The sequence below is a fragment of the Lagopus muta genome, chromosome 20 (genome assembly GCF_023343835.1).
Source record: "Lagopus muta isolate bLagMut1 chromosome 20, bLagMut1 primary, whole genome shotgun sequence".
NCBI lineage: Eukaryota > Metazoa > Chordata > Aves > Galliformes > Phasianidae > Lagopus > Lagopus muta.
The window spans coordinates 8,988,183-9,011,185 of NC_064452.1; the positions used below are offsets into that span (position 1 = coordinate 8,988,183).

Here is a 23,003-nt window from a genome sequence, read left to right on the forward strand (position 1 = left end):
CAATGGTGATGCTGTGTCCTAGTTTAGGCTGTGAAAGATGTAATTTTCTTCTTAATAGCTGGTATGGTGCCGTGTTTTGCCATTTTTGGATATTCTTTCATCATTATTTTCCCTTCCTTTTCTGTCCTGTGAGGTTGCCTTTATCTCAACCTAGAATTTTTACCTTTTCCAAGTCCTCCCATGCTGCTGACTGCTGCAGGGAGACAGAGGGCAGCCTTCCACTGAGCCCAGCGTGGCCCCCTGCAGATGATTCCACTCCAACCAGCTGGCATATACATGCTGCCAACACCATAATGCTGGAAAGTATTTGCACAGGTATCACAAGTTGCACACAGTATTGATAGGGCTGCTGCCACTCACACCATTCCAAAGCCTCAGCTTTTGGGGGTTCAGATGGGGCTTCTCAGTGATTGGTATGAGTGCTCAAAAACAGGTAAGCGTGCTGTTGTTGGCACAGTGATACCTCCAGCAAGGCTTCTGATCTCAGTGTGCCTGCAGCCTCACCTGCACAGACACTGCTGGAGGGGTTACATCCCACTCACACTCACACTCATGGACGCAGAGCTCTGAGCTGCTGGGCTGGGCTCACACACACCACCCCCTTCTGCTCTGCCAGTCAACACACACACCATCCATCAGAGATAAAGAGCACTGTATATATTTCTAAGCACGAAACTCTAAAAAACAGGAAGGCGGGGTTCAACAGAGGCTCTACCCTCCTCAATATCAAACTTCAGAAAGTCTATGTGAACAAGGTTGGAGATGGAGACCAAGGCTCAGCCTGGAGATGGGCGATGATCAGCACCCAGAGACGTCTCTCACTTTGCCTCTCCGCTGGTATCTCACGTCCAAGGGATCGAAGCCACGCTGGTTGGACCCAAAGAGCGCCCAGTGTGGAGTCCTGGCTGTGTAGTCTGTGGCTGTGAAGGTCTGTGTGCCCCCACTGTCCACGTGTGCCCTCGCCAGCTCCTGGAAGCGCTCGTAGTCGATCCACGTGCACCAGTCACCATTGATCTTGAACTGGGGAAAGAGCATACAGTTAGGTCAGGGGTGCAGATTAAACTGTGTGCTCAGCTGCAGTCTTTTCCTAAGCACATTAAGGTCCGTGTGAAGCCAACCAGAAGCTCCAGAAGATAAAAGCTTTAAGAGGAAAAAGAAAAGCCTTCGGGTTGACAAGTAACAGGAGCTCACTGCTTCTGAGACTTCACCCGCGAGGTCTCACAAAGCACACAGCACAGGACACAGCCACTTGCACTACAGCTTTGGTCACTCGGCACAGCCCCTACCAGCAGGTAACTTCAGGAAGCTTTGGTTGGTGCTTTGCCTCAACCTTCCACGTGTCCTTCCATCCCTTCTGGCTCTGAGCACGGCTGGAGCCGTGGGTGTCTGTGTGCATCACAGGGAGATGGACAAGATGGCCTTTAAGGTCCCTTCCAGCTCAATTTGCAACTCCAACCATCAGCTTCTACCCAATTCTCAGCTCTGCTTTGCAAACTCCCACAGGAGCAACAACGGAGCCACGTGCTTTTAAGGAAAGGATTTGGGGGATTTCTGAAAGGGGCAGGAGGGCTGCATTTGGGAGTGGGGAAAGATAAAGAGTTTTAAAGACACGAATCCTCTTCCCAGGCAAAGATGTTAAGAATTGCTTATTTTGACAAGTTGGAGCTACATTTGTCTCCCAGACCCGCTCTGCTAATTTAGCAACAGCTCTGACTGAATCCTCAATTAGGATTTATCCGAGCTAAGAGCTTATTATGCACTTCATCCAAAAAAAAAGAAAAAGAAAAAAAAAAAAGAGGGAAAACATACCGGCTCCCTGCTTTTTTTGAAACCTGATGGCCATGCATTTAAATGGCACTTGACTTTCTGCCCAAGAGCTAAAAGCTTTTTTGGTTGGAAAAACTGCTGATACCTGCAAAATGGCAAATCCAGGCTTGCCAATGTTCATCTGCTGCTGTGCAATTGCAGTGAGTTCTCGCAGGAGGAGTCCTTGCACAGGGCAGGGATGCGGGGCTGCAGGGAAGCAGGGAGCAAAAAGCCTCCAGCACCCAGGAGCTGAGGCTCTCATCACAAGGCAGAGCTGCTTAGCACACAGCCAGTTCAGTTCACTGCCACGATGACAGACTCCAGGCCAGCTAAGAGAAACCTTTCTCATAAAGAACAGAAACGCAGCTCAGACCTGAGATTGGCTGAGGAGGTCATTCTGGAGAGGCTGCTTCCTCAAAAATCCCTGGGATGCTCTCATCTCAGGAGGGGAGGGGACCCTGCAGACCTTCACCTACAGACAAAGCTGCAGTTGGATGCCTATGCCACGCAGAGGGGCTGAGATGAGCTTCTGCTGCACAGCCCATGGTGCCCGAGCTGCAGAATGTGGGTGCTCAGCCCCATCCCCAAAGGGCAGAGATGCTGCATCCCTCCCAGCCCCAGCAGAATATCCCTGCTGGGGAAATGCTGCCTTGTAGGGGGTGGGAGCCCAAAATGTGCTCCTGGGAGACAACGAGATGCTTTCTCCTTTCCAAAGCAAACTGTTCTCTTGCTGTTGTGCCACAGCTGTATTTCACTGCGCTACCAGTTCCTACAACCTTCAACAAGGCCAGCAGCAGAACGGGGTAAAGCTGAACATCTCCCACACTGAAACTTCTTCCGTGGGGCAAGCGGGGCCACATCCACCAGGAGAACACAGGGAAGCACAGCACCAAACCCTACCCCAAAACAAGGGGCCAGAAAATTATCCCTATTATCACAATCCTGAGCTCCTTCATGCAAACCTGAAGACAGATGATCATTTCAATAAACACAACAGCTCCTGCACCCTCATCCAGGGCTGTTCCTGACTGCACACACCAGAAGGCACATTGCAGGTCCTCACCCTTGGAAGGAAAACTGTGCACGTGCCCTCTGGAGGACAAAACCCCTCTCTGGATGGAGCTGGATCTTTCCACTGCTCTCTGTGGCCACAGCAGCTCCCAGCATCCAAAACAACTCCCCAGGTTCTTGCTAACCCCTCCCATCCTGAACTTTGGCTGGGTCACCTATGGGAGACATTACACTGTTTGCTTTGGGTCCAGGCACAGCAGCACACCGAGGCTGCTCCCCCCGCTGACCGAGCGAAGGCCGCCTGGGATTTGTTACAAAAGCAGATCAAATGATATTAAATATATTTATTATTTCTTTTACTGCTGCGATACCACAGCAGTAAAACACACAGAAATGGGAGCCATCCCTCACATGTGTCACGGAATCCATTTACTTCTGCAAAGGAATGAAAACCAGAGCAACGCAGGGCGGGGTGGAACAGCCTCAATGGCCCACGAGATTTACAGATGGGGTTTCAACAATTGTATGATTATTCCGCAGATAACGAAAGATTTAAGGCTCAGCACTGTTTCACAACAGCCATCTAACAGTTAGCTCAGAGTAACGCAGCGCGGTGTTTCATGGGATTCTTCGCTACCTGGTTAAGTCTTACAAGGTGATAAACACATCGGGGAAAGACAAACAGTTGGAACCCTCCCCTGGTGTTTTTTCCTTTTTAGCATCATAAAACAAGCAGTAAAGCTTCTTCAAGAGGTGCTGAGGCTGTGCTGCCTGCAAAGGGATACCCAGCATCTCCCTGTGGCTTGGAGACAACACTGGGGCTGGTGCTTGCTGTCCCCAGAGCCCTCGTCCCTGTGTCCCCAAGGTCCCAATGTGGGCTCCTCCATCCAGGATCACAGAAGGGCTTAGGTTGGAAGGGGCTCCAACCCCCATTGTGGCCAAGGCTGCCAACAAGCAGCAGAACTGCCCAGCATCCCATGCAGCCTGACCCTCACGCCCAGCAATACAAAACCTGATTTCCGCAGGTCTTATGGTATGGGAAGAATGAGAGAAGGAGACAATGAGGGGGGAACTTGTTGTGGCCTTATGGTCAGTTGAAAGCAGACAGTCAGAGATTGGGGCCAGACAGCTGTGCCCATGCTGAGCATCACCTCCACGCTACCAAGTGCTGAGAGCCACGCAGCTGTTCCACAGCACAGAGCTGCAGTGCTATGGGCGCATTCACAATGGTGGATATGAACAGGACATTTCTTTAAATCAACTTCTGCAGAACATCTGGAGCTGTTTATTTAGACTGTGCAGAGAGTTCTCGCCACATAAACCCATCAACATTCGTGACAAAGAGCCACACACTATATAGTTCCTACCAACCTACCTGAATAAACAATCTGGGGGCTAAAGATGTACGGGACACTTTACTACATTGGCCCAGACATGTGTAATTACCAAGAAATAAACATGGAGTTGATATAAAATGATGAAATAGAGAGGAGAGGTGGAAACGGTGACACAAAACACCGAGGCTGAGGGACAGAAATCGGCCAGAGCCCACAGAGCTTGTCCTAACAAGAACAGTGCTGCATTCCCCTTGGAGGAAAACAGGCTGAATGGCAGCTCCTCTGCACCATCACTCTGCTCATTCCCTATGAGACAGGTGTGTCCCCAGGTCAGGATGGCCCAGCACGGGGAGCATCAGTGGGCAGCAGGCTGTTCCTGCCATGGCTCTTTGGCTGCTTGCAGCTGCGTGGGCAAAAGCACAGACCTTGTGATGCAACAGATGGATCCTTCCCTGGGCACAGGCTCTGTGTTTAACAGCTCAACACAGCAGTTTTATACGCAGCTTAAAGACTGCACAAAGACCCATCAGTGGCGAGCAGGGAAAACAGGGCACGGCTGCAGTGATACAGGAGGATGCTCAGATCCCTTAACAGCTTTTCTACTTCCAATTCCCAGCATTAAAAAAAAAACCAACTGGTCACAGCCAATACTTCAAACAATGCTCGTTTTGCTTTGCACACAGCGTGAAACATTAAAGAGCCTTTTGCAAGAGCAGATCTCAGCAGCAGAGCTGTGAGGCTGGCAGCACGGATTCTTCCTTCCTTACTCTGTGCTTCTATGTCCCATCCCAACAACTACAACCAACCTGGTGCTGGCTCTGCTCCCCGGTGTTTGGAAGGGATGAGGCCTTCTGCCCTACTGCAGCTTGCCCAGCAAACTGCTGCTCCATCCACAAGGGCTGCTGGGTTCCCTGCTTCTCGTTGTGAAGGCAAGCAGCGCGTTCAGAGCCTGCAGCACAACACTCCCTGTGCTGTCTGGGCCTTGAAAAGCACAGAGGGATTGAAAAAGCCAACACTACTCCCCTCCATTTATATCCCTCGAGAAGAAAGAAAGTATTTGGAAAGGGAGATAGTATCTCCAGCCTGTATTCTAGCATCCTCCCTCGCTGAGGCCCAGTAGATCCTTTTTCTGGTAATGAAAAGGCATTCTTCTGGGGAGATGGAATGGGGCTTTGTGCTTCTGCGCTTAAGAAAGTGGGGTTTCTTTTTGTTCCTTTGGCGTTCAGTTCCTCCCTTCCATACTTATGCTCTTGAAAGTCAAAGTTAGGGCTGTGTGTTTCCCAGCACCCACACAGCTCTCTGCCAGCGGTGTGGGCTGCATCCCCACTGCAAACCTCATCGATCCGCAGCGACATCAGGCAGGGAATAAGGCAATAATTCTGGCCAGGAGTGGGCACACTGAAGCCAACACCAATCACTGTTTTCCTCATGCATTCTCATTGCCACCAGAGAGCAGGGCCACTCACCGAGCCCAGCTCCACTGCAGCACATCAGTCCTGAAGAGACAGCACAGAGAACCTGTCTGCAAACCAGATGTGGTGGGGCCTGTGCACATCTGGATTTTCCATAACACACTGAGGGCCGTGGGCTGTCTAGACGGTGCAGCTGGGCTCTCACATGCAGGAGGAATTTAAATATCACAGGCACAGAGGCAGAGAGCAAGGCTGGGATGGGACGGCCCTACTGCTGCCTCAGGGCTGGGTCTGTGAAGCCTGACCTTTACAGTTCCCTTGCTGAGGGGCACAGCCCCACTTTCAGCCCCACGTCACTTCTCAGGGCTGCTTTGCAATGTTTGAGAGCTCTGGGGTCCCAAAAGAGGAGAGGTGCGGGGTGATGCTCCATGGGTTGTGCTGCTCAGGGAGGAGGTCCTGCTGCCCACGTGCAACGCAGCTGCTTTCAGCTCAGGGTTTCCTACTGCTGCTCTGTGCCTGGAAAGGGGGACAGCCAGAAAATCATCCCTATTATCACAGTCCTGAGCTCCTTCATGCAAACCTGAAGATCATTTCAATAAACACAACGGCTCCTGCACCCTCATCCAGGGGTGTTACTGACTGCACACACCAGCACCGTGCGACTGCTATGAGTACTTTTGCCACTACAAAGCTCTCTGAAGTCAAACAAATAATCCACTAGTACATGCAGTTTCTCTTCTAATTAAGGCTCACAATTATTTAGGGCTCCCTTTACTCAACAGCAAAAGTGACAGAGCTGGAGTCATTCCAGGAAAGAAAATAAAGGAGAAATACTGTATTAATCCTAAACAGGGCCATACAGCTTGCAAAAAACTAAAAATCTTCCTCTTTTTCATTACCAACTGTAACCTCAAGAGCCGGGTGGGAGAAATTAGGCTAATTAAGTTACAAAACAGCAGGTTGCAACTGACCCATCTGCAGCACACAGCCCCAGTGCAGGAGATGGAGAACCTTGCGGTGCTGCAGCCACGCTGGGACGCGGGATTGTGGCCCCAGACACTCGTGGGACCCCTCCTCTGCTTCTATTTATTACCTCTAATCTTGTGTGAGCTGTTCTAAAGAACAGGCTCCTTAATGCAGGGTGGTTTTTTTTTTTTTTTAATTTTTAATCTGTGCCTGCTGCTGAGCTGAACAACTCATCTGCCAATTTACACCGGCGCTGCATCCAGACGGTTTTAATTCCTGCGGATGAAAAATGGATTACTTTAGCAGAGCTGTGATCTCCTTTTAATAACTAACAGATCAAGCACAGCACAGCCACCTTCCTATTTGGAAAGGGTGGAACAAAACTCCAAACCTGCGAGACGTCACAGCCAGGCTGTGCTGTGGGAGCTGAGACCTGCAACGGGCAGCAACCCTGTCCTGTGTGCACTACAAGCAGCAGGACGGGGTATGGATAACACCAATGTAACCCTTGGGAGAATAAGCACATTTAGCAGGTTGGATGGGGCCCTGAGCAGCCTGGTATAGTAGCAGATCTGGAGGTTAGTGGTCCTGTGTACGGCAGGGGGGTTGGAACTTGCTGATCCTCGGGGTCTCTTCTGACCCAAGCCATTCTATGACTCTGGATCTGGGCTGCAGGGTCACAGGGACAGCTCACACTCTCCAAATGATTCTCAAGGCAAAGGAAGGGAATAAGAAGCGATGGACTATTTTTCTCCAATGTAACCCTTGTTAGGCAATCTGCAGCTGGTAGTTAAGTGCTTCCTTTTCCTCCCTAAATATAGACTAAATGCTCAGCATGGAACAACATCAGTGCCTTTCATCCAGCCTTGAGCATCCCGCAAGTGCAGCAGGGATGTCAAGTCGCTAAGTCCCACCAGAGCCCAAGGGCAGTGCTGGAAAACAGGCAGGAAAAGGCTGAACTGGTGTCTGCTGGGGAGATCTCCTGGCTGATGGAGAGTGACGAGCACCACTGAGCAAACCACCATCTCCTCCCATTCATTTCCACCCAAAGCACACGAGTAGGTGCCAAGCAACAACTCTTCCAAAGTCAAAGAGATGGGGCTGCAATCAAGCTGTGTTACCCCCTGATGTGTCCACACACAGCAGCACTTCAATACCGGAGTTCTGAATTATTACTATTACTATTGCTTGAAAACCTCCAACCTCAGACGGAGCAGAACCCAGTGAAATAAATCACATATTTAACTGATTTTTATTACCTTTTTCCTGCAACTCCTTAACTCTTTAAAGACACCTTTGATTTTGCCATTACTCACCGCAGTTTGATCCTTCCCAGAGCACACGTTTTCTGCAAATAATATACACTGACAAATTTTATTCTCCACTGGAGCCTGAAATTCTGAATTAAATGTAATAGAAATAAATTTATTTTTTATTAGTTGTTTTAGTACCAAGTATAGATTGTTTCCAAAAGACGCCCCCTCCTAATGGCTTTGGAAAGCAAAGCAGCTGTTGAATTCCTCCTGGGCTGGTATCAATCTGTGCTTGTTACTAACGGTGTTACTTGAATTATGCATCAATAAGTGAGGTGGCAATCTGTTTCCTTTCTTTCCCCGGGCCTTGCACCTCAGAGAAGAATTATTTGCATTTGCACAGGCACAGTTGCCAGTGGCAACAACCAAGAGACTGTAAAAAAAGCAACCCGAAGGTGACTTGAAACAAAGGAAGTGCCAGGTGTCAGCGCTTTGCTCCTTTACAACCGTTCCCATAAAGCAGCAAACCAAGGAAAGTTTTGCAACTGGACAGAAGTTTTCAACAGTGGGATTCTACTTGTTTCAACGCGCCGACTCAACATATTTCAGACCTTCTGCAAGCAGGGATTTTAACCAGTTCCTCCCTGTGCGTGTTGGGGGTCGGTCAGAAGTGTCTCGTGTGTAAACTAAAACCACAGCCCCAGTCAAGCAAAGGGAGACAGAGAGCACATGACTTCAGCAAATAGGAGCAAAGCACGTGCAAAGCAAAACCACTGCAATTAGCACAGTGCCTGCTCCTCCCAGACTGCGTGCTACTCATTTCTTATCTTTCTATTAAGCTCAGAAAGCCAGGTTGCACTTGGGATTTTTCAGATCCTGCATCCTTTAAAATTACTTACTTTCTTGGCATTCCACTTGCATTTCACTTGTGCTGGCGTTCAGGAACGAGCCCACATTTAAAGCACATTTTACACACCCGGGCTGTGAGACGTGTGTGGCCTGCATGAGGGCTGCCACCAGACAGCAGCTCCACAACCTCTTCCCCACCATCAGGGTGGATAAACAGCTTTGCAGTAAAGCAGCTCCAATTCAACAGAGGCAAGCAGACAGTGTTAACGGCCATCTATCAATCTGTTTTTTGTTAAAATTACCTCTCCAGAAGAAGAAAAATAAGTTATTCTGGCTCTGATTGAAGAGTAAGGAGATGTAGAGCTCTGGTAGGTGCTGCAAAGATCAAGACGGGGGAAAAAACAGCCCTAACTTCATCTGAAGCATCACTTCCCTACTGAGCTGTACACACCACAGCAAAATGTGGTGAAAAAAAATCAGGAAATGAGACAAAATCAGCTGACCCAACGTGGTTTCACAGAATCACAGGGCTTGCTCTTGGCTTTTCTCAAAACACAAGGCACAGAGTGCGATGAAGCACAAGTGATACAGCAACAAGTTCTTCCTGGACCCGTTACACGTTTCTTCCTTGCACTGCTGTGGCCATGCTGTGATCTACCACCAGCCCCTAAAGCCTTGCAGTGGTTTCATGAGCCCTCTGCAATACCCACCATGCATTTTCATGCCCCTAGAAAGATTCACCTGAATGCTGGAGAGGAAAAGCAGTCTGAAGAAGGCAAACGCACATCACACCAAGGTCTCACACCCGGCACGGAGGACTCTCACCTTTTTGTGAGCTATCAGGAGGCAGTTGGAATGCTCGTGCTCACAGGCGATGCCGTAGTCTGGGAGGAGCTTGGCCAGCTCCTGGACAAAGTGCACGACCTCCTCGTGCCAGGGGACGTTGGCCATGGTGAGGCTGCTGGCCGAGCTGTCGCCGCAGTACGTCACCCCCTGGGGAGAAACAAGGGGACAGTCAGCGGCGGCTCAGCGCTTCAAGGTCAGGTCTGTTCTGCCTTCCTTCGTGGATAAGAACGTAGATTCAGGGATGGCCTCAAACCTGGCTGTCCCTTGGTGTGCTGGGAGCAGCGTGCTCAGCCTTCCCCAGCAGTGGTGCCATGAGATAAGACCCAAAGAAGTGCAACCTGGGCTGTGTGCTTCTGCAGCTGATAGAAGGGCACAAAGCGCTCAACGTTCCTTACTTGTTTGGACCTGGAGATCACAAGGTTCTTCCCAACTACTCACCTTTTTGTAGACAGAATAGGATCCTCCCACCTTTCTGTAAGGAAGGCATTAGAAAAATCATTGTTCCTCCACGTGCCCAAGGGCAGAGCTCTATGGGGCAGCAAAGCCAGAGTTGGCAGAGATGTGGCTTAGTGGGAGAAAGGAGCAGCTTGAGCCAGGAGCATGAAGATGCCCTTCTTTCCAAAGCAAGCAAGGAAAAGACATCTGCAAGCAGAAGTTGGAAGCCTGAGCAGACAAAGTTGCTGCTAACTTTGGGCTCTTCACTTTGAGATCTGCTGTTACTTCAATTCGGAGATCTGACCACTTGAATGTCCTCAACCACTGATTTAAATCTTAGTCGTGCCCTCAATTTCACTTCTGCTTTACTCCATCTCTAATTGCATTAGTGAAATTCTCCTACATTAGCTCAGCAGTGCACAGCTTGCTGAAGTGTGGTTTCTCTTATTTCTGCCATTCCTGATACAACAAGGCTGAGGGGCACAGCACAGGTCACAAGCTCATTAGGAAGCCTAGCTCTGCTTCCAGACAGAAGCCCAGGTCCCCTGAACTCACCACCTCCACTCCCTGCCTCTGCTGTTTTATTCCAAGCACAAAATCCCATCAAGCACTGGTCTTTACAACAGAGCACACACAGTTTTATGGATGACTCTGTTCAGCATGCTCACGTTTTCCCTCTGCAGAACACTTCCACCTCCCTGCGTGGCATCTGTGCCCATGTCACGTTTACGGCACCTGCTCCCAGGACCTCATTCAGCACCGTTAAAGTCAAACATGCCACATCCAGCAATAAACACAGACAGATCCTTTGCAAACACAACTGGAGCAAGGTGAGCCACGCTGCAGGGCAGACACTTTAAGAGAGTTACAAAGAAACAGATTCACGCTGATTAGGAACTGTGCAAGTTTTAGAAGCAATTACTTTCTCCCTTACATTCACAATGCCCTCCTCTATCAATCTACCCAAGCAGGGGATATCAAAGCTGTGCCATAACTCAGGGCTGAGGCAGGAGCAGGCTGGCTGTGCACAACAGCAGACGAGTCAGGGGAGCATTGCTTAGGGAAGCACATTCATTTTTTGAGCCTGGCTCTAAAAGTGTGAAAAAGACTTTAAGTGCTCTCTTATGTGAGCAGCAACTGATGGGATATGTACCTGCAAGGTTCAGCTCCATACAGCAGCCTTGTCCCGCGCTCGTTGTGCAGACGATGATTGGAGCAGCACGAAAAACGGCTGACTTACAGAGGGGGAAGATTCTGAGGAAGCTACAGCATGACTCATTCTTTTAATAAACTTCAAAAGATATCATTTACAAGGAAAGAAAGCGCAGTGGCAAATGGAATAACGGAGTGCTCGGGTGGCTGATTAATGCCTGCGCACAAATCAATGAAAATCAGCTTAGCAGCGCGCCGAATGAAAGCATGTCAGCTTTCAACTTCCCCAACTTCTTAAAACTTGAGTTAATTAAGAGCACTGATACCACTTAAAGGATGCAAACAGTTTGATTAGGGCGGTTATATTTGTCAGTAATACACGGAGACAGTTCTTAAGACCTCAAGTATTAAAAAGGGAACCATTCCCTTGTACAGCCCCACGCTTATGCCAAATTCCCTGCAGTAGAAACATCAGCGATGCTGCCTCTTCATTATTCCTTAATGCTGCTCTTTAGCATCTTTGCAATGTTTTGGACAAACGCCTGCAAATGCAGAGGCCTTTGGAAAGCATTCAAACGTTCCTGGTTACGTTGGTGGGAATGCACAGCACCATGCACTGCTCCTGTAACAGAACAAGGAGTGCACGACGCCGCCAAGCAGCCTTCCCAACTGAACTGCTGACTGAGGGAATGCAGTATTATTATTATTATTATTACTTTTTTTTTTTTTTTACTACTCCAAGCACACAAATTATACATGTGCTCAATTGAGGCTTCCGTGAATTAACAGCAGCAAAGCGTTGGCTGAGTGCCCCTGGACTGCAGAGCTCCAGGAGCAGGGCAGCCCTGCCCCGAGACGAACATAAAAGGCCTCAAATGAGATGTTGATAGATCCTACACCCTGCAATAAAAATGCTTACGATTTGAGCATCAGCACTGTCCAAATTACATACACAAGCTCTCATGCATGTCTGCTCCTTGCTGGAACGGATTTGGCCTCGTTGGCTGCTCTTTGTTTTTAATAGTCACTTTCAAGCTGATGTAACAAAGGACGCTTGTTTGTTTGTGTCAGTTAGATCTGAAGAGCAGGGATGGCAATGGTTGGTTCTGCCATGTTACCCCAACATTTAGCACCAGCCCTCCAGACACACTGCACGTCCACAGCAACAGCCCACAGATCTGCACTGACTTCCTTCAGGCCCAAGGAGCGCCGTGCAGAAGCTGAGCTCTGAAATGCTGGATGAAAACTCTCCTCACCAGCCCTCACCACGCATTCTGCTTCCTATTTACTTTGGCTGCTAACCTTTATTTAAGCATGAGAGCCACCTACTGAAGCCTGGATTTGCACCACGCTTGTCTTCACACCTGGGCTCCAGAATTTCCTCCTCAATTTCAGAAAAGCCTTTCTAATAAAATGCAGGCTGGCCTGAAGATTGGCTTTTCAATGGAACAACGTGGCAGCTTCACTTCCACACTTGAGATTTAATCACTCACCTGTGTTAGCAATGAAGCTTGTTATCAGGCCTTGCTAGGTGCTCCAGGCACGAAAAGCACACTGCTGCCAAGCCAAACTCCTCACATACATCTGTTAGCAACTTCTAGCTGAACCAGCAGAAACAGCAAGCTGGCTGCCTGCCTCTCTCACCCAGCTGTTAATAATTAAAGCACCAGAGGCTGCTCAGCACCTACCAGAAGCAGCCCCGTGCCTCCTGCCCCAAACACGGTGCAAGGATACTTGCAGACCTATAGCTTGCAGCTTGGGGAGAATGCCATGCATGTCGTGCTGGGTTGTTTTCTTTCCCAAGATGTAATACATAGTTTGGACTTGTTTTATAGCAAGCATGAGGGCAGGTGATTTTAACTTTAACATCTAAACAGTCTAGAATGTCACCAAAGCTCTGAGCAGCTCCTTGACAGGTGGGGCAATCGCCTACTGGTGCATGTAATTAAAAACTCATTAAAGCAGAGCTCACTTTCCTCGTTATTTTAAGCACTTAAGTCATCTTTACTGTTTAAGATGACAAGAGTGAGCAGGCTGGGAGAGAGCTGTCCCTCTGGTCCTTCCTCTCATACTGGGTCATTTGAACTTCACAGCAAAGCCTCAGATGCCAAGAGCTGGAGCTGCAGCCCACAGCCTCAATCCTAGCCCTGCAGGACGTGAGCACAGCCACAGGTGCTTTCAGGCAGCTGAATGCTGAGGGCAGGAAGGCTGAAGAAGTTCTGTGTGGTGCCACAAATCCCTTCTGCCCTGCCTGAGCACCACAGTACAAGCAGCCCTTGAAGGGGGGACAAACCAGGCAGGCTCTTGCATTTCCCTTCTGAATACTTCTTCTGTTTTGGTTTAAGAAAGCAGGTGGTAACATCCTGTGTGTTAACCAAAGCCTCCGGCTTTTAGGACAAAATGAGTGTTCTGTGATGCTTGCTATTGTGAAAAGGTGAGTTGCACTCTCTGGCTCCTAAATACAGCCATAAACCTTGCTTAACTGCAATAGCAATGGCAAGGCATTAAAACAGACTAAAACAGTAAATAAAATCGATGTGTATTTAATAACCACAACAGATTCTTCCTTTCCTTGGGTTCTGCACACCAGCAATCACTGCTAACTTCTATTGGCTTAAGTAAGAGAATAGGGTCCTGCAGAGTTCCGCTGCTGTAAGATACTCATGTAAATGAGAACAAGTATTAAGCCCTGCGAGAATCTAAATCTCTACCCACTCCACCTCATGAGCCTCTCTGGAGCAACAGGAGATTAGCTACATTCATTTTAAATGAATGTCATTTATCTCAAGTTTTTAACCAGGAAATCCCACAGAGATGAGCCTCGTCTTCTGGCAGATGCTTCGCAGGATCTTGCAGTGTTTGTTGTTTACTTGCTTCAAGCAGGACCTGGGCTTTGCCTTCTTCACCTATCTCACTGGGGTGGTGGTGAAGAAACAGAACAGGTCCTAACCACACACCATTCAGATTCATTAACACTTGGCTCCTGCATGACAGCATCCCATACGCAAGCCTGGGAGTGGCATCGCTATCAGCTCTGTTTAAACACAACTCAGCATCAAGTGAATTCCCCGGTCCAGAAAGCCACCAAAAACATTCCTGATGTTTTCAAGAGATGATTTGCCACCAAAAGTTGGGAGAGGGAAGGCAGGCTCCCTCCCCACCACCTCCAGCCTAAGCACGGAGGCTAGCAGAGACAAGGGAAATGTGTGCAGCATCCTTTGGAAAGGCTTTACCCTGAGTTCTGTGTGTGGCTGAGCTGTTGGGATTTCCAAGCCAGGAGAGTTTCATCGTGCCACCTGCAGAGGGCTTCCATGGCCACGGCACAACACCTGGCCAGGTGAGGAGGAAGAAGCTGAGGCACGAGGGTTACACAGGAGGACAAAGCATGAGCTGGCCAAGGTCAGCATCCTGCCAGACCCAGGGCTGGGAGAGGCTGGTCCTGCAGCATTGACAGAGCCTCCATTTAGATCCAAGCAGGGGAACACCTCCGACCACCTCGAGGGGCTTCTTCCTCACCTACTTCCTACAGTCCTGGTGTGGTTCTGCTAGGAAAGGCTTGCAGAGAATGCTGATCTCTCCACTGCTGTCAGGCAGAGGGAACTGCAGCCCTGCAGGCAGATGTTTGCCCTGGAGAGTGTTCTGGGGAGCCTGCACTCCAACACTGATTAACTTACACCTGTTTCATTTGACTAATTGAAGTCTCTACACACGACAGAGAATGGAAGCAACACATACAGCCTCCCCTCCTCTCTGCCCTCCTTGGTGCAGTGAGACAGGGAACAGACATGGGCTGGGAGGGTCCCACAGCAGCAGTTCTGCTGATAGGTTTTATTTAAGGAACATAAACCAGTCTGATAGGCATCATAAAGCTGCTTTTTTTGTCCCCAAGTGCACTCAACATCTTACTCTGTATTAAGCCTTCAACTTCAGCAGCACGCTCAAGAAGAACGCTCCATCCCAGTAAGATCAAAAAGCTTCGGGTTTTGTTTCATAAGGAAGTTGCTGCCAACTCCAGATACTTCTTGAAAGCAGCATTTAATAAAGGTTTCAAAAAAAGGGGAAGAGAAAAAGGAAAGAGAAAAAAGGACGGAAGCAATGGAGATGAACACAGGCAGAGCAAGGTAGATGTGCAGGTCTGCAGGGGAGCTGCTGGAAGGAAACACTGGTAATGATTCTTTGCACAACGCACTGTGATTTGTCTTTTCTATGTTCTCTATATACTAAATTGATTAATCCCAAGATAAAACACCTCCTGCCCTCCTGTATCTCATGTGCTGCTGTTAGCAGCTCCTCCAGGCCCCAGGGCAGTATTTCTTCCTGTTTCACACTGCCTGATCAATTCCACGTCAACCAGGCAGACATTATCACCTTACCCCCCAGCAGAATTTGAGACCAGGATGGGAAGAATAATACCACAAACTATCAGCTTGTCCCCGAGTATTTTGCTTATAATGCTGGTTGATATAAAAGAAGCAAGTCTAAAACTATTTATCTCTCTCTGCTTTTGTGAGGAATACAAAAAAGACCTGGGGTTATGGTTCTGTTGGGCAGAAATTGATGCCTGCTGCTACGAGGCTGGTAGTGCAGAACACTAAGGACTACAGCAAATACACACATAACGTATTGGAAACCTGTCTGCCTCGTGTTAAAAGCAAGAGATAAGCTCCCTGCACCTCACAGAGGAACCGTGTTTGATCATGTAACACTGACTCTGTGTGTGGGAAAACAGGAGGAGAAAGGGAAAATACTGATGGCAAAAGCAGCTCCGTGCAGCTCACCTTGACCTCGATGAAGTCTGGCTTTCCGAGGGACACCAGGTCAGCGTAGGCTTTGAGCTCATCCACATTCCAAGCTTTCACCAACGTCAGCCTATAGACTGTGCGCTGTTGCTGGAAAATGAAAAAATGGAAAAGGAAATTACACCAGCAGCATTGACACAGGGATGATGATCCCATCTCCCACACTGCTTCTAAGAGGAAAAAAGAACCCATTTGTTTATTCCAAGAAGACAGAGGATAAAACAGAGCAGACCCAGACCCAGAGCCACCTGACTTGTTGTCTGAAGGAGGCAGCTGTGAGCCAGGCACCTTCTGCTCTGCGGAGCCTCATCTTCTCTCTATAAAACCCAGGCACTTCATTTCCACGGGAGCTTTTGCTTAATGGGAAAATAACCAGGAGGTTTCTCTTTGATTTGCTTCCGCAGGCATAAAATCTTCCCATGAGCTGCTCTGCAGCTGTTTTCTCTCCTCCAGCTGGATCGCCTGGCTTGGTCACTGCTGAGAACACTGAGATCAATGCCTGATAACTCTTCCAGCACATGAGGTACAACACGGCAGAGAAAAGACTCTCCTGTGGTTGGTCATGCAGAATGTTATCGGAAGCACAAAGCGACCACTGAAAATCCCAACCAGGAAGCACTGGCAATGCCCTGTGCTTATGATTTGCTGTCAAAAAAAGTGCAGAGCACAGCACCAGGAACAAACACAGCACGAAGAGTGCTGGCAGCTATGGGAGCAGCACCACCCCTGTGCAGAGCCAGCTGGGCACCACCGCCACTGCTTACCACACCAACGCGTCCTCAGACTGCCTGGTTTATCCCCATGCACAGCTCCAGACAGCACCCCGAGAACTTTTCCTTGGAGTTATTCCTTGAATCTAAGAGATTCCTTCAATTAAGGGATCGAATTAAGAGACTCAGGTGCCAGGGTGAAGTTCCTCACAGAGCGGTGAGGTGCTGGAACAGGCTGCCCAGAGAGGTTGTGGATGCTCCATCCCTGGAGATGTTCAAGACCAGGTTGGATGGGCCCTGGACAACCTGATCTAGTGTGAGACCTGGAGGTTGGTGGCCCTACCTTTGGCAGGGGGTTGGAATTTGATGATCTTTGGGGCTCCTTCCAACCCAAGCCCTTCTATGATTCCATGCATCCATTCCTTGAATTAAGAGATTCTCCCTTACCTATTGCCTGTAAGGCGCCTGTGACACAAGGTTGCCCCAAGCCAACAACCAGTTGGGGTAAGCATGCACACTATTCAGCTTATCCCATTATTTTTTTCCAACAGAGAATAATGAGACCATAAGGACACCCGCTATCAAACAGCTTCTCATCACAAAACATCAAATCTTTACTTGCTTGCAGCATCCCACATGCCAGGAGCAAATCCCAGGCACTGAGCTCAAGGGCTCTATTAAAAACACACCCCAACACCCCTCCCCAAATCAAGTGCACATTTCCCACCGCCTGCCTCAAATCCAGCCCTGTTCTACTTCTCATCATGCCTCTGGTCTGTGAGCAACATGAGAACAGCAAGGGACAAATCCTTTGGCTGCTGGGCACAGAGAGCTCCCAATGCACCCACTGCCCACAGCCCAACGTCCTCAAGCACCAGGAGACAAACAAAGATTCCTGAAAGGATCCAATGATGTTTTGAGAAAAATAATTTTGTAATGCAGTGTCTTTAATGTAAGCCTATGGAAGAGTGGCTTTAATTAAAGAACTACTGAGAGAATGATTACTGAAGGTCAATTACGTGAATTGAAACACATAGCCTCTGCTTTACACGTAGCTTATAAAAACATACCGAGAAATGAGAGGCTGCAAAAATAAATGCATCATTTACCATCTAACAAGGAAAGAAGAAACCAGAGGGAAAATATTTAACAAGAGAACAACTGATACATGCAGGCCCATCAATCGCCTGATATGATTAGGCACCCAATTAGTCGAGAAATGTCTCCCCAAAGGTCAGCTCTCACTGGTAAACAAAGGCAGGCAGCAATAAACAGAGTCCCACCCCAGCAGCAGCCTTCAGAGCCCACCGACAGACCCAGCTAGCATGGCCAGCCCCAAGGATTGCATCCCACTGCAGTCCAACACAGCGCATCACCTTCCAGCCGGTTATTTCAGTAGTGGGTCACCCATAGGACACGAGGCCCCAGGTTGTGCCAGATGATCAGGTTGGATATTGAGAAGAATTTATTCTCTGAAAAAGGGGTGCTGCAGTGGCACAGCTGCCCAGGTGATGGTCACCATCCCCGAGGTGTTCCAAAGCCACGGAGATGCGGCACTGAGGGATGTGCTTATGGGCATGGTGGGATAGGCTGGGGTTGGACTTATCTCAGAGGACTTTTCCAACCTTAATGATTCTATCTGGGGCTCACATTAAGAGCAGATTCCCACATGCCTGAGTTGGGTATGGAAAGAGAAACTTGACAAGAAGCAACTGGGGCAAATCCCTCCTGCTAAAGTAGAAGAGGAGTGAGTGTGACTGTGCTGCATCATGGAGGGAGAAATAACAGGACGACAGAAAGCCCTACTGACAGGGAGCAAAGAAACACGGGCAATCTTTGGTGGGACGTGGGGCAAAGTGTTACGAATCTGCTTGATCTCGGTGTAGCTGACACTCCTTATTGGGTGAACATGAAGACAACATACAGGTAATGGGATGCTGGAGACAGGCCCAGGCAGAAACTGGTCTCAAGGGCTGGAATTAAGCAGAAAGACTATTATCAATATACCTATGGGTAGCTCCAGCAGATTAATGACACTGTCACCCCCCTGTCTCTGCAGGCAAGGCAATGTGCCAACAGCACCCACAGCCTACAGGTGACCCCCCTGGGGCACTGCCTGTGGCTCAGGAGCGAGCTGCTCACATCCCCTGTCAGAGCAGAACAGAAGCAATGCATTTTAAAAATAAATAACCACAAGGCTTTTCTACTCAAGCATGCGTGAAATCAGCTTGCAGATTAACAAACACGGTTGTTAAAAAAGAAACAAATGCACTTGGTTCTTATCAGGCAATCCTGCACTTAAGGCTGTCAGCAGGACCTTCTGGCATAAAGGCTTGTCAAAAGATCCACAGAGTTAAAGAATAACACCCCAAGTTGGATGGGCACACAAAGATCATTGAATCCAACCCCTGGTCTCAACACCACCACCCAAAACACAAACCCTATGTGTGAGAGCATTGCCCAACCAGTCCTTGAGCTCCAGCAACTCAGCGCCACGGTCCTCCAGATCTTTCCCCATCTCCATAGCTCTCCTCTGGATACTCTCTAATAGTTTAATGCCCTTTCCATACTGGCAGAAACACCAGATCAGAAGGACTGAGGGGCTAATGCTGCAAAATAATCCCTACAAACACACAGTGCTGTTTTATTAATAGATTATTTGTATTTGGTTGTACAATAGGGCCCCAGGAGATCCTCCTAAGCACTAAAATCAAGAAATAAGAGCTTAAACCCAGAGAATTTAATGATCTAAAACACCGGGATATAAAAACAGACTGTGATGCTTTTTGCCCCATGTTTCCAGGAAAAATAACCTGGATTCACTTTAGAATAACACGTGTGTAAAAGAAAGTTAATACAGCAACAAACCTCGGGAACATGGAGCCCAACACATGGATGGCCAAGCGCTGGAGCAGGGCAGGGGGTGGCAAAGGAAAGGGGATGGAAGAGGAAACAAGATGTGCTTGTAAGGAAATACCTGGTGCAAGAGGACCCTTCCAAGAGCAAGGGAAAGGGAGGATAGGCACAAGCTGAAGGACAGCAAACTGCATCACTGCCAGGACAGTGCAACAACAGGTTCTTGCAAAGTCTCTTGTGGGGTGAGGAGCAAGGGCAGCACCTTCCCAGTGAGCAATTCAGTGCTTCAGAGAATGCTCCCTTTGGTCAGGCACAGGCTGCACAACAAAAGGGTCTGGGGTGGCAATGGGAAGCACATGCACTGTGTCTGAGCAGCCTCAGCACAGCAGGAGCCCTACTGCCCTTCCTGCAGGCTGCAGCCAAGGGGAGGGCAGACAACCAGCGAAGAACCAGGAGCACAGGGAAAGGAGCAGCCAGGTGTGCTAAAGCAAAGCCATTCAGGGCTGGGGAAGTCAGAATTAACTTGCAGAAGAGAATACAATAAAATCTGGGAGTGCATCACAGCAGCAGCATCCTGCTGCTCTGAGCCATTACACTAATCAAGCTGTGCAAATTGGGAGCCATCCATCAGCAATTTTCAGCCTTTTCCTGGTGGAGATCGTGGCTGAAGATCGTGCTCTACAAAAAGCTGATCTGTGAAAGGGAACACCCAAGTAACGGGCTATTAACATGATTATTTTTGCAGTTAGGAACCTAATGAAGCTGCAGACCCCCTGCAAGGCAAGGCACTGGACTCTGCTGTGCAGGATCTCCTCCTCTGTTCTACAAGGAGCACAGCAAGGCCACTGCAAGCAGAGCATGGAGCATTTAGTGCCCAGCCTGGAAAGAAGGAAGGGATGCCATCCAGGGAGCCCCAGGCCTGCCCAGGTCCATGTGAAGCAGAAGAGCTCAACAAAGCCAAGCACACAGTGCTGCCCTTGGGTCAGGCAATGCCAGCTATGAATACAGACTGCAAGAACTCCTTGAGGGAGCCCTTGGAGAAGGACTTGGAGCCCCAGATAAAGGAAAGACTCAGCAATTATACACAAATAGCCTTCACCTTCCCAGACCTCGCTACGATTATCACAGCAGAATTCTCTAAAATACAGCAGTGCTGGACTACAGGTAGTGGTTGGTCCATCAAAGGCCCAGATTACTGACCAAGAAATATCTTCAGACAAGGAAAATGTGGAGCACGCCTTTGGTAGGACTGGCTGCCCTTCCCCACGTCTTTCACTTTCCTCATTCTTTGGAGGACACACAGCAGCACACTGAGCAGGGGCACCACTACTCCTCAGTGCATTCTAAAGTGATGTAGCAATGGTCATGCTTATATAACAAGGCCCAAAAAGGACCAGCTTGGCCTTCTGTGCCATAATGAACACCTCAGACAGAGGAGTGAAGAACCAACCTGGTGAAAAGCAGGATTTGCCCTGCAGGCAGCTCTTAGTGCCTTCTTCCCAAACTACCCTACAAAGCACTGCATCTCTTGCATACCAAAATGGGGCAGAAGGAACAAATAAACGAACAGAGCTGTGGGGGAAGGATACTTACTGTAACAAACTAGTTCTTCTTTAACTGGTTCTAAAGTCCAAAATCTTTTGTTTCATGCCCAGGTCCCTGTAGCGCCTGTTGCCTGGACTCAAAGCAGTGCTGGGGCCAGCAGACTGACGTGGCTCTTTTCTCCATCCTGCCCAGGGCAGTCAAGACTGAGTTGAAGCCACTGAGACTGAGGCGGTTCCCTTTTCCTTGGAAACCAATCTAAAATGCTCCTAGTCTTAAAAGCATTGTCTGTACGCACAGATTTTCCCTCTGGCCAAATCTCAAAGCCAAACCACCCAGCACAGCTCAGGCAGAGCCCACAAGGTGATGCCACTCCTGGCCTCCACTGTCCCAGAATATGTTAATAAAGGTTTTGCATGTCAGCTTGACAAAGTGCTCCCGTCTTGCTTCAATAACCAAGAGAGATATGGGCTTTTTTTTTTTTCTTTCCCCAAATCATTTCTTTTTAATTCCCTTTTCAACATTCATTTTCTCATAGATCGAGTAACATTATTCTTCATAAACCATCTGAGATCCAGGCTGGGGGAGAGGGAGAGGTGAGCATGCTGGCATGCTGCAGAGATGGATACTTTGTGTGCTGGGCAGGGAGGTGGCAGCGGCAGGATTTGACCCTAAGGGACAGCAGGAGGTGAGCAAGCACCGGTGGTGCAGTGGAATCGTGCAAGATTACAATTCTTACAACGCTGGTGTCCAGGGAGGTGATGGTTCCAGAACTGTGGGGACACTGTGGGCAGTGGTTGGGGTTGGACTTGGGATCTTAGTGGTCATTCCCAACCTCAGTGATCTGATGATTCAACAAAACCCTTACCTCAGCTCACAGCCACCTGAACGTGCTCTTAATGGCACAGCTTAACACTCTCCTTCTGTTTGGAAATTAATACAAAACCCCATTGGTTTAGAATCCCTAGTTTACAGCCAGATATCCAGAACACTCAGACACCTCCCTCTGATACAGATGAATTGCTAGCAGTAGACTCCAGACTTTACATTCAAACACCCACCAGAATAAATCCATATTTTGCAGCTAAAGACACACAAGCAGCAAAACCAATATTGCTAATAGGAACGCTGCTTCTCCTAACTGCAAAAAGCAGTCTTAGAGGAAAAAGAAATTGTGGTGCAGACTTCAAACAAAAACTGCTCTTTCCCTCACCCAGCTTCACAGATCCTTAGCAGGTATCAGAAGATAAAGCCACTTCAAAAGCCAGCTTCAGTTTCATTAATATTTTTACATCCTCCAATTGAAGCCTCAACTTCAAGCTGACTTCCCACCACGTTTTCAGAGCTCCCCAGCTGGCAAGGAGCAGCAAACAGCCCAACAGCTAACAGCACGTGCCGCCCCACAGCGGGACCAGCCGTCCCACAGCCACTTGCTTTGCCTCCTGTGCTCAGGTTATGCAATGCCTCGCTAGGCAGGCATGTCCTGAATAAAGATATCAAAGCAATTTTCACACTTGGAAATTACTTGTCGCAGGGATGTGATCAGAAAAAAAAAAAAAAAAGATCCCTGCAGCCAAGCATCTCTTCACCACATTCAGCAACACCCATCTTCATGCATAAAACCCGTGAAGGATGAAAGATCCAAAGCGCAGCAAAGGGAAGGGTGAAATGGCAGCACGCCCCAGATCCCACAGCTCTCCAAAGCCTTCCAGTTCAGCCTGGGGATACTGCAGGTTCAGAGAGCCTGTGAGGCACGTTCTGCCTCTCCCGGCCCACTGTGCTCTGGGAGAGCATCAGCAGGAAGAGACTCAGTACCCTTGCAACGATGGCAGATTAATCTGTTACGTTTTTGACAACCAGGACCCTCCCCTAAAAGGAAGGGCTCATCCATCACAGCCCCCAGCCCTGAGCACTGCAATGAGAGGCATCCTCCTAAAGTCACATGCAAGCACCTGTGAGCTTTCTGCAGGGCAGATTTGCACAGCAGAGGGTTTTTTTTTTTTCCTTCAAAGATTAACTCAGCTCAGAG

The 23,003-nt window shown here is 48.8% G+C and overlaps 1 protein-coding gene across 2 annotated transcripts in view; it reads right to left on the reverse strand.

Annotated features, from left to right (window-relative positions):
• Positions 1 to 635: 635 nt before the first annotated feature.
• Positions 636 to 23,003, reverse strand: part of LOC125703072 (S-adenosyl-L-methionine-dependent tRNA 4-demethylwyosine synthase TYW1-like) — an 83,026-nt gene continuing 60,658 nt past the window's right edge. For both annotated transcript variants that reach the window (XM_048967087.1, XM_048967088.1), the window contains exons 14-16: positions 15,846 to 15,956; positions 9,460 to 9,627; positions 636 to 1,020 (exon numbers count right to left, since the gene is read on the reverse strand). In XM_048967087.1, the coding sequence (XP_048823044.1) occupies positions 799 to 1,020; positions 9,460 to 9,627; positions 15,846 to 15,956 (501 nt within the window). In that variant the 3' untranslated portion in view covers positions 636 to 798. The remainder of the gene's footprint in view (positions 1,021 to 9,459; positions 9,628 to 15,845; positions 15,957 to 23,003) is intronic.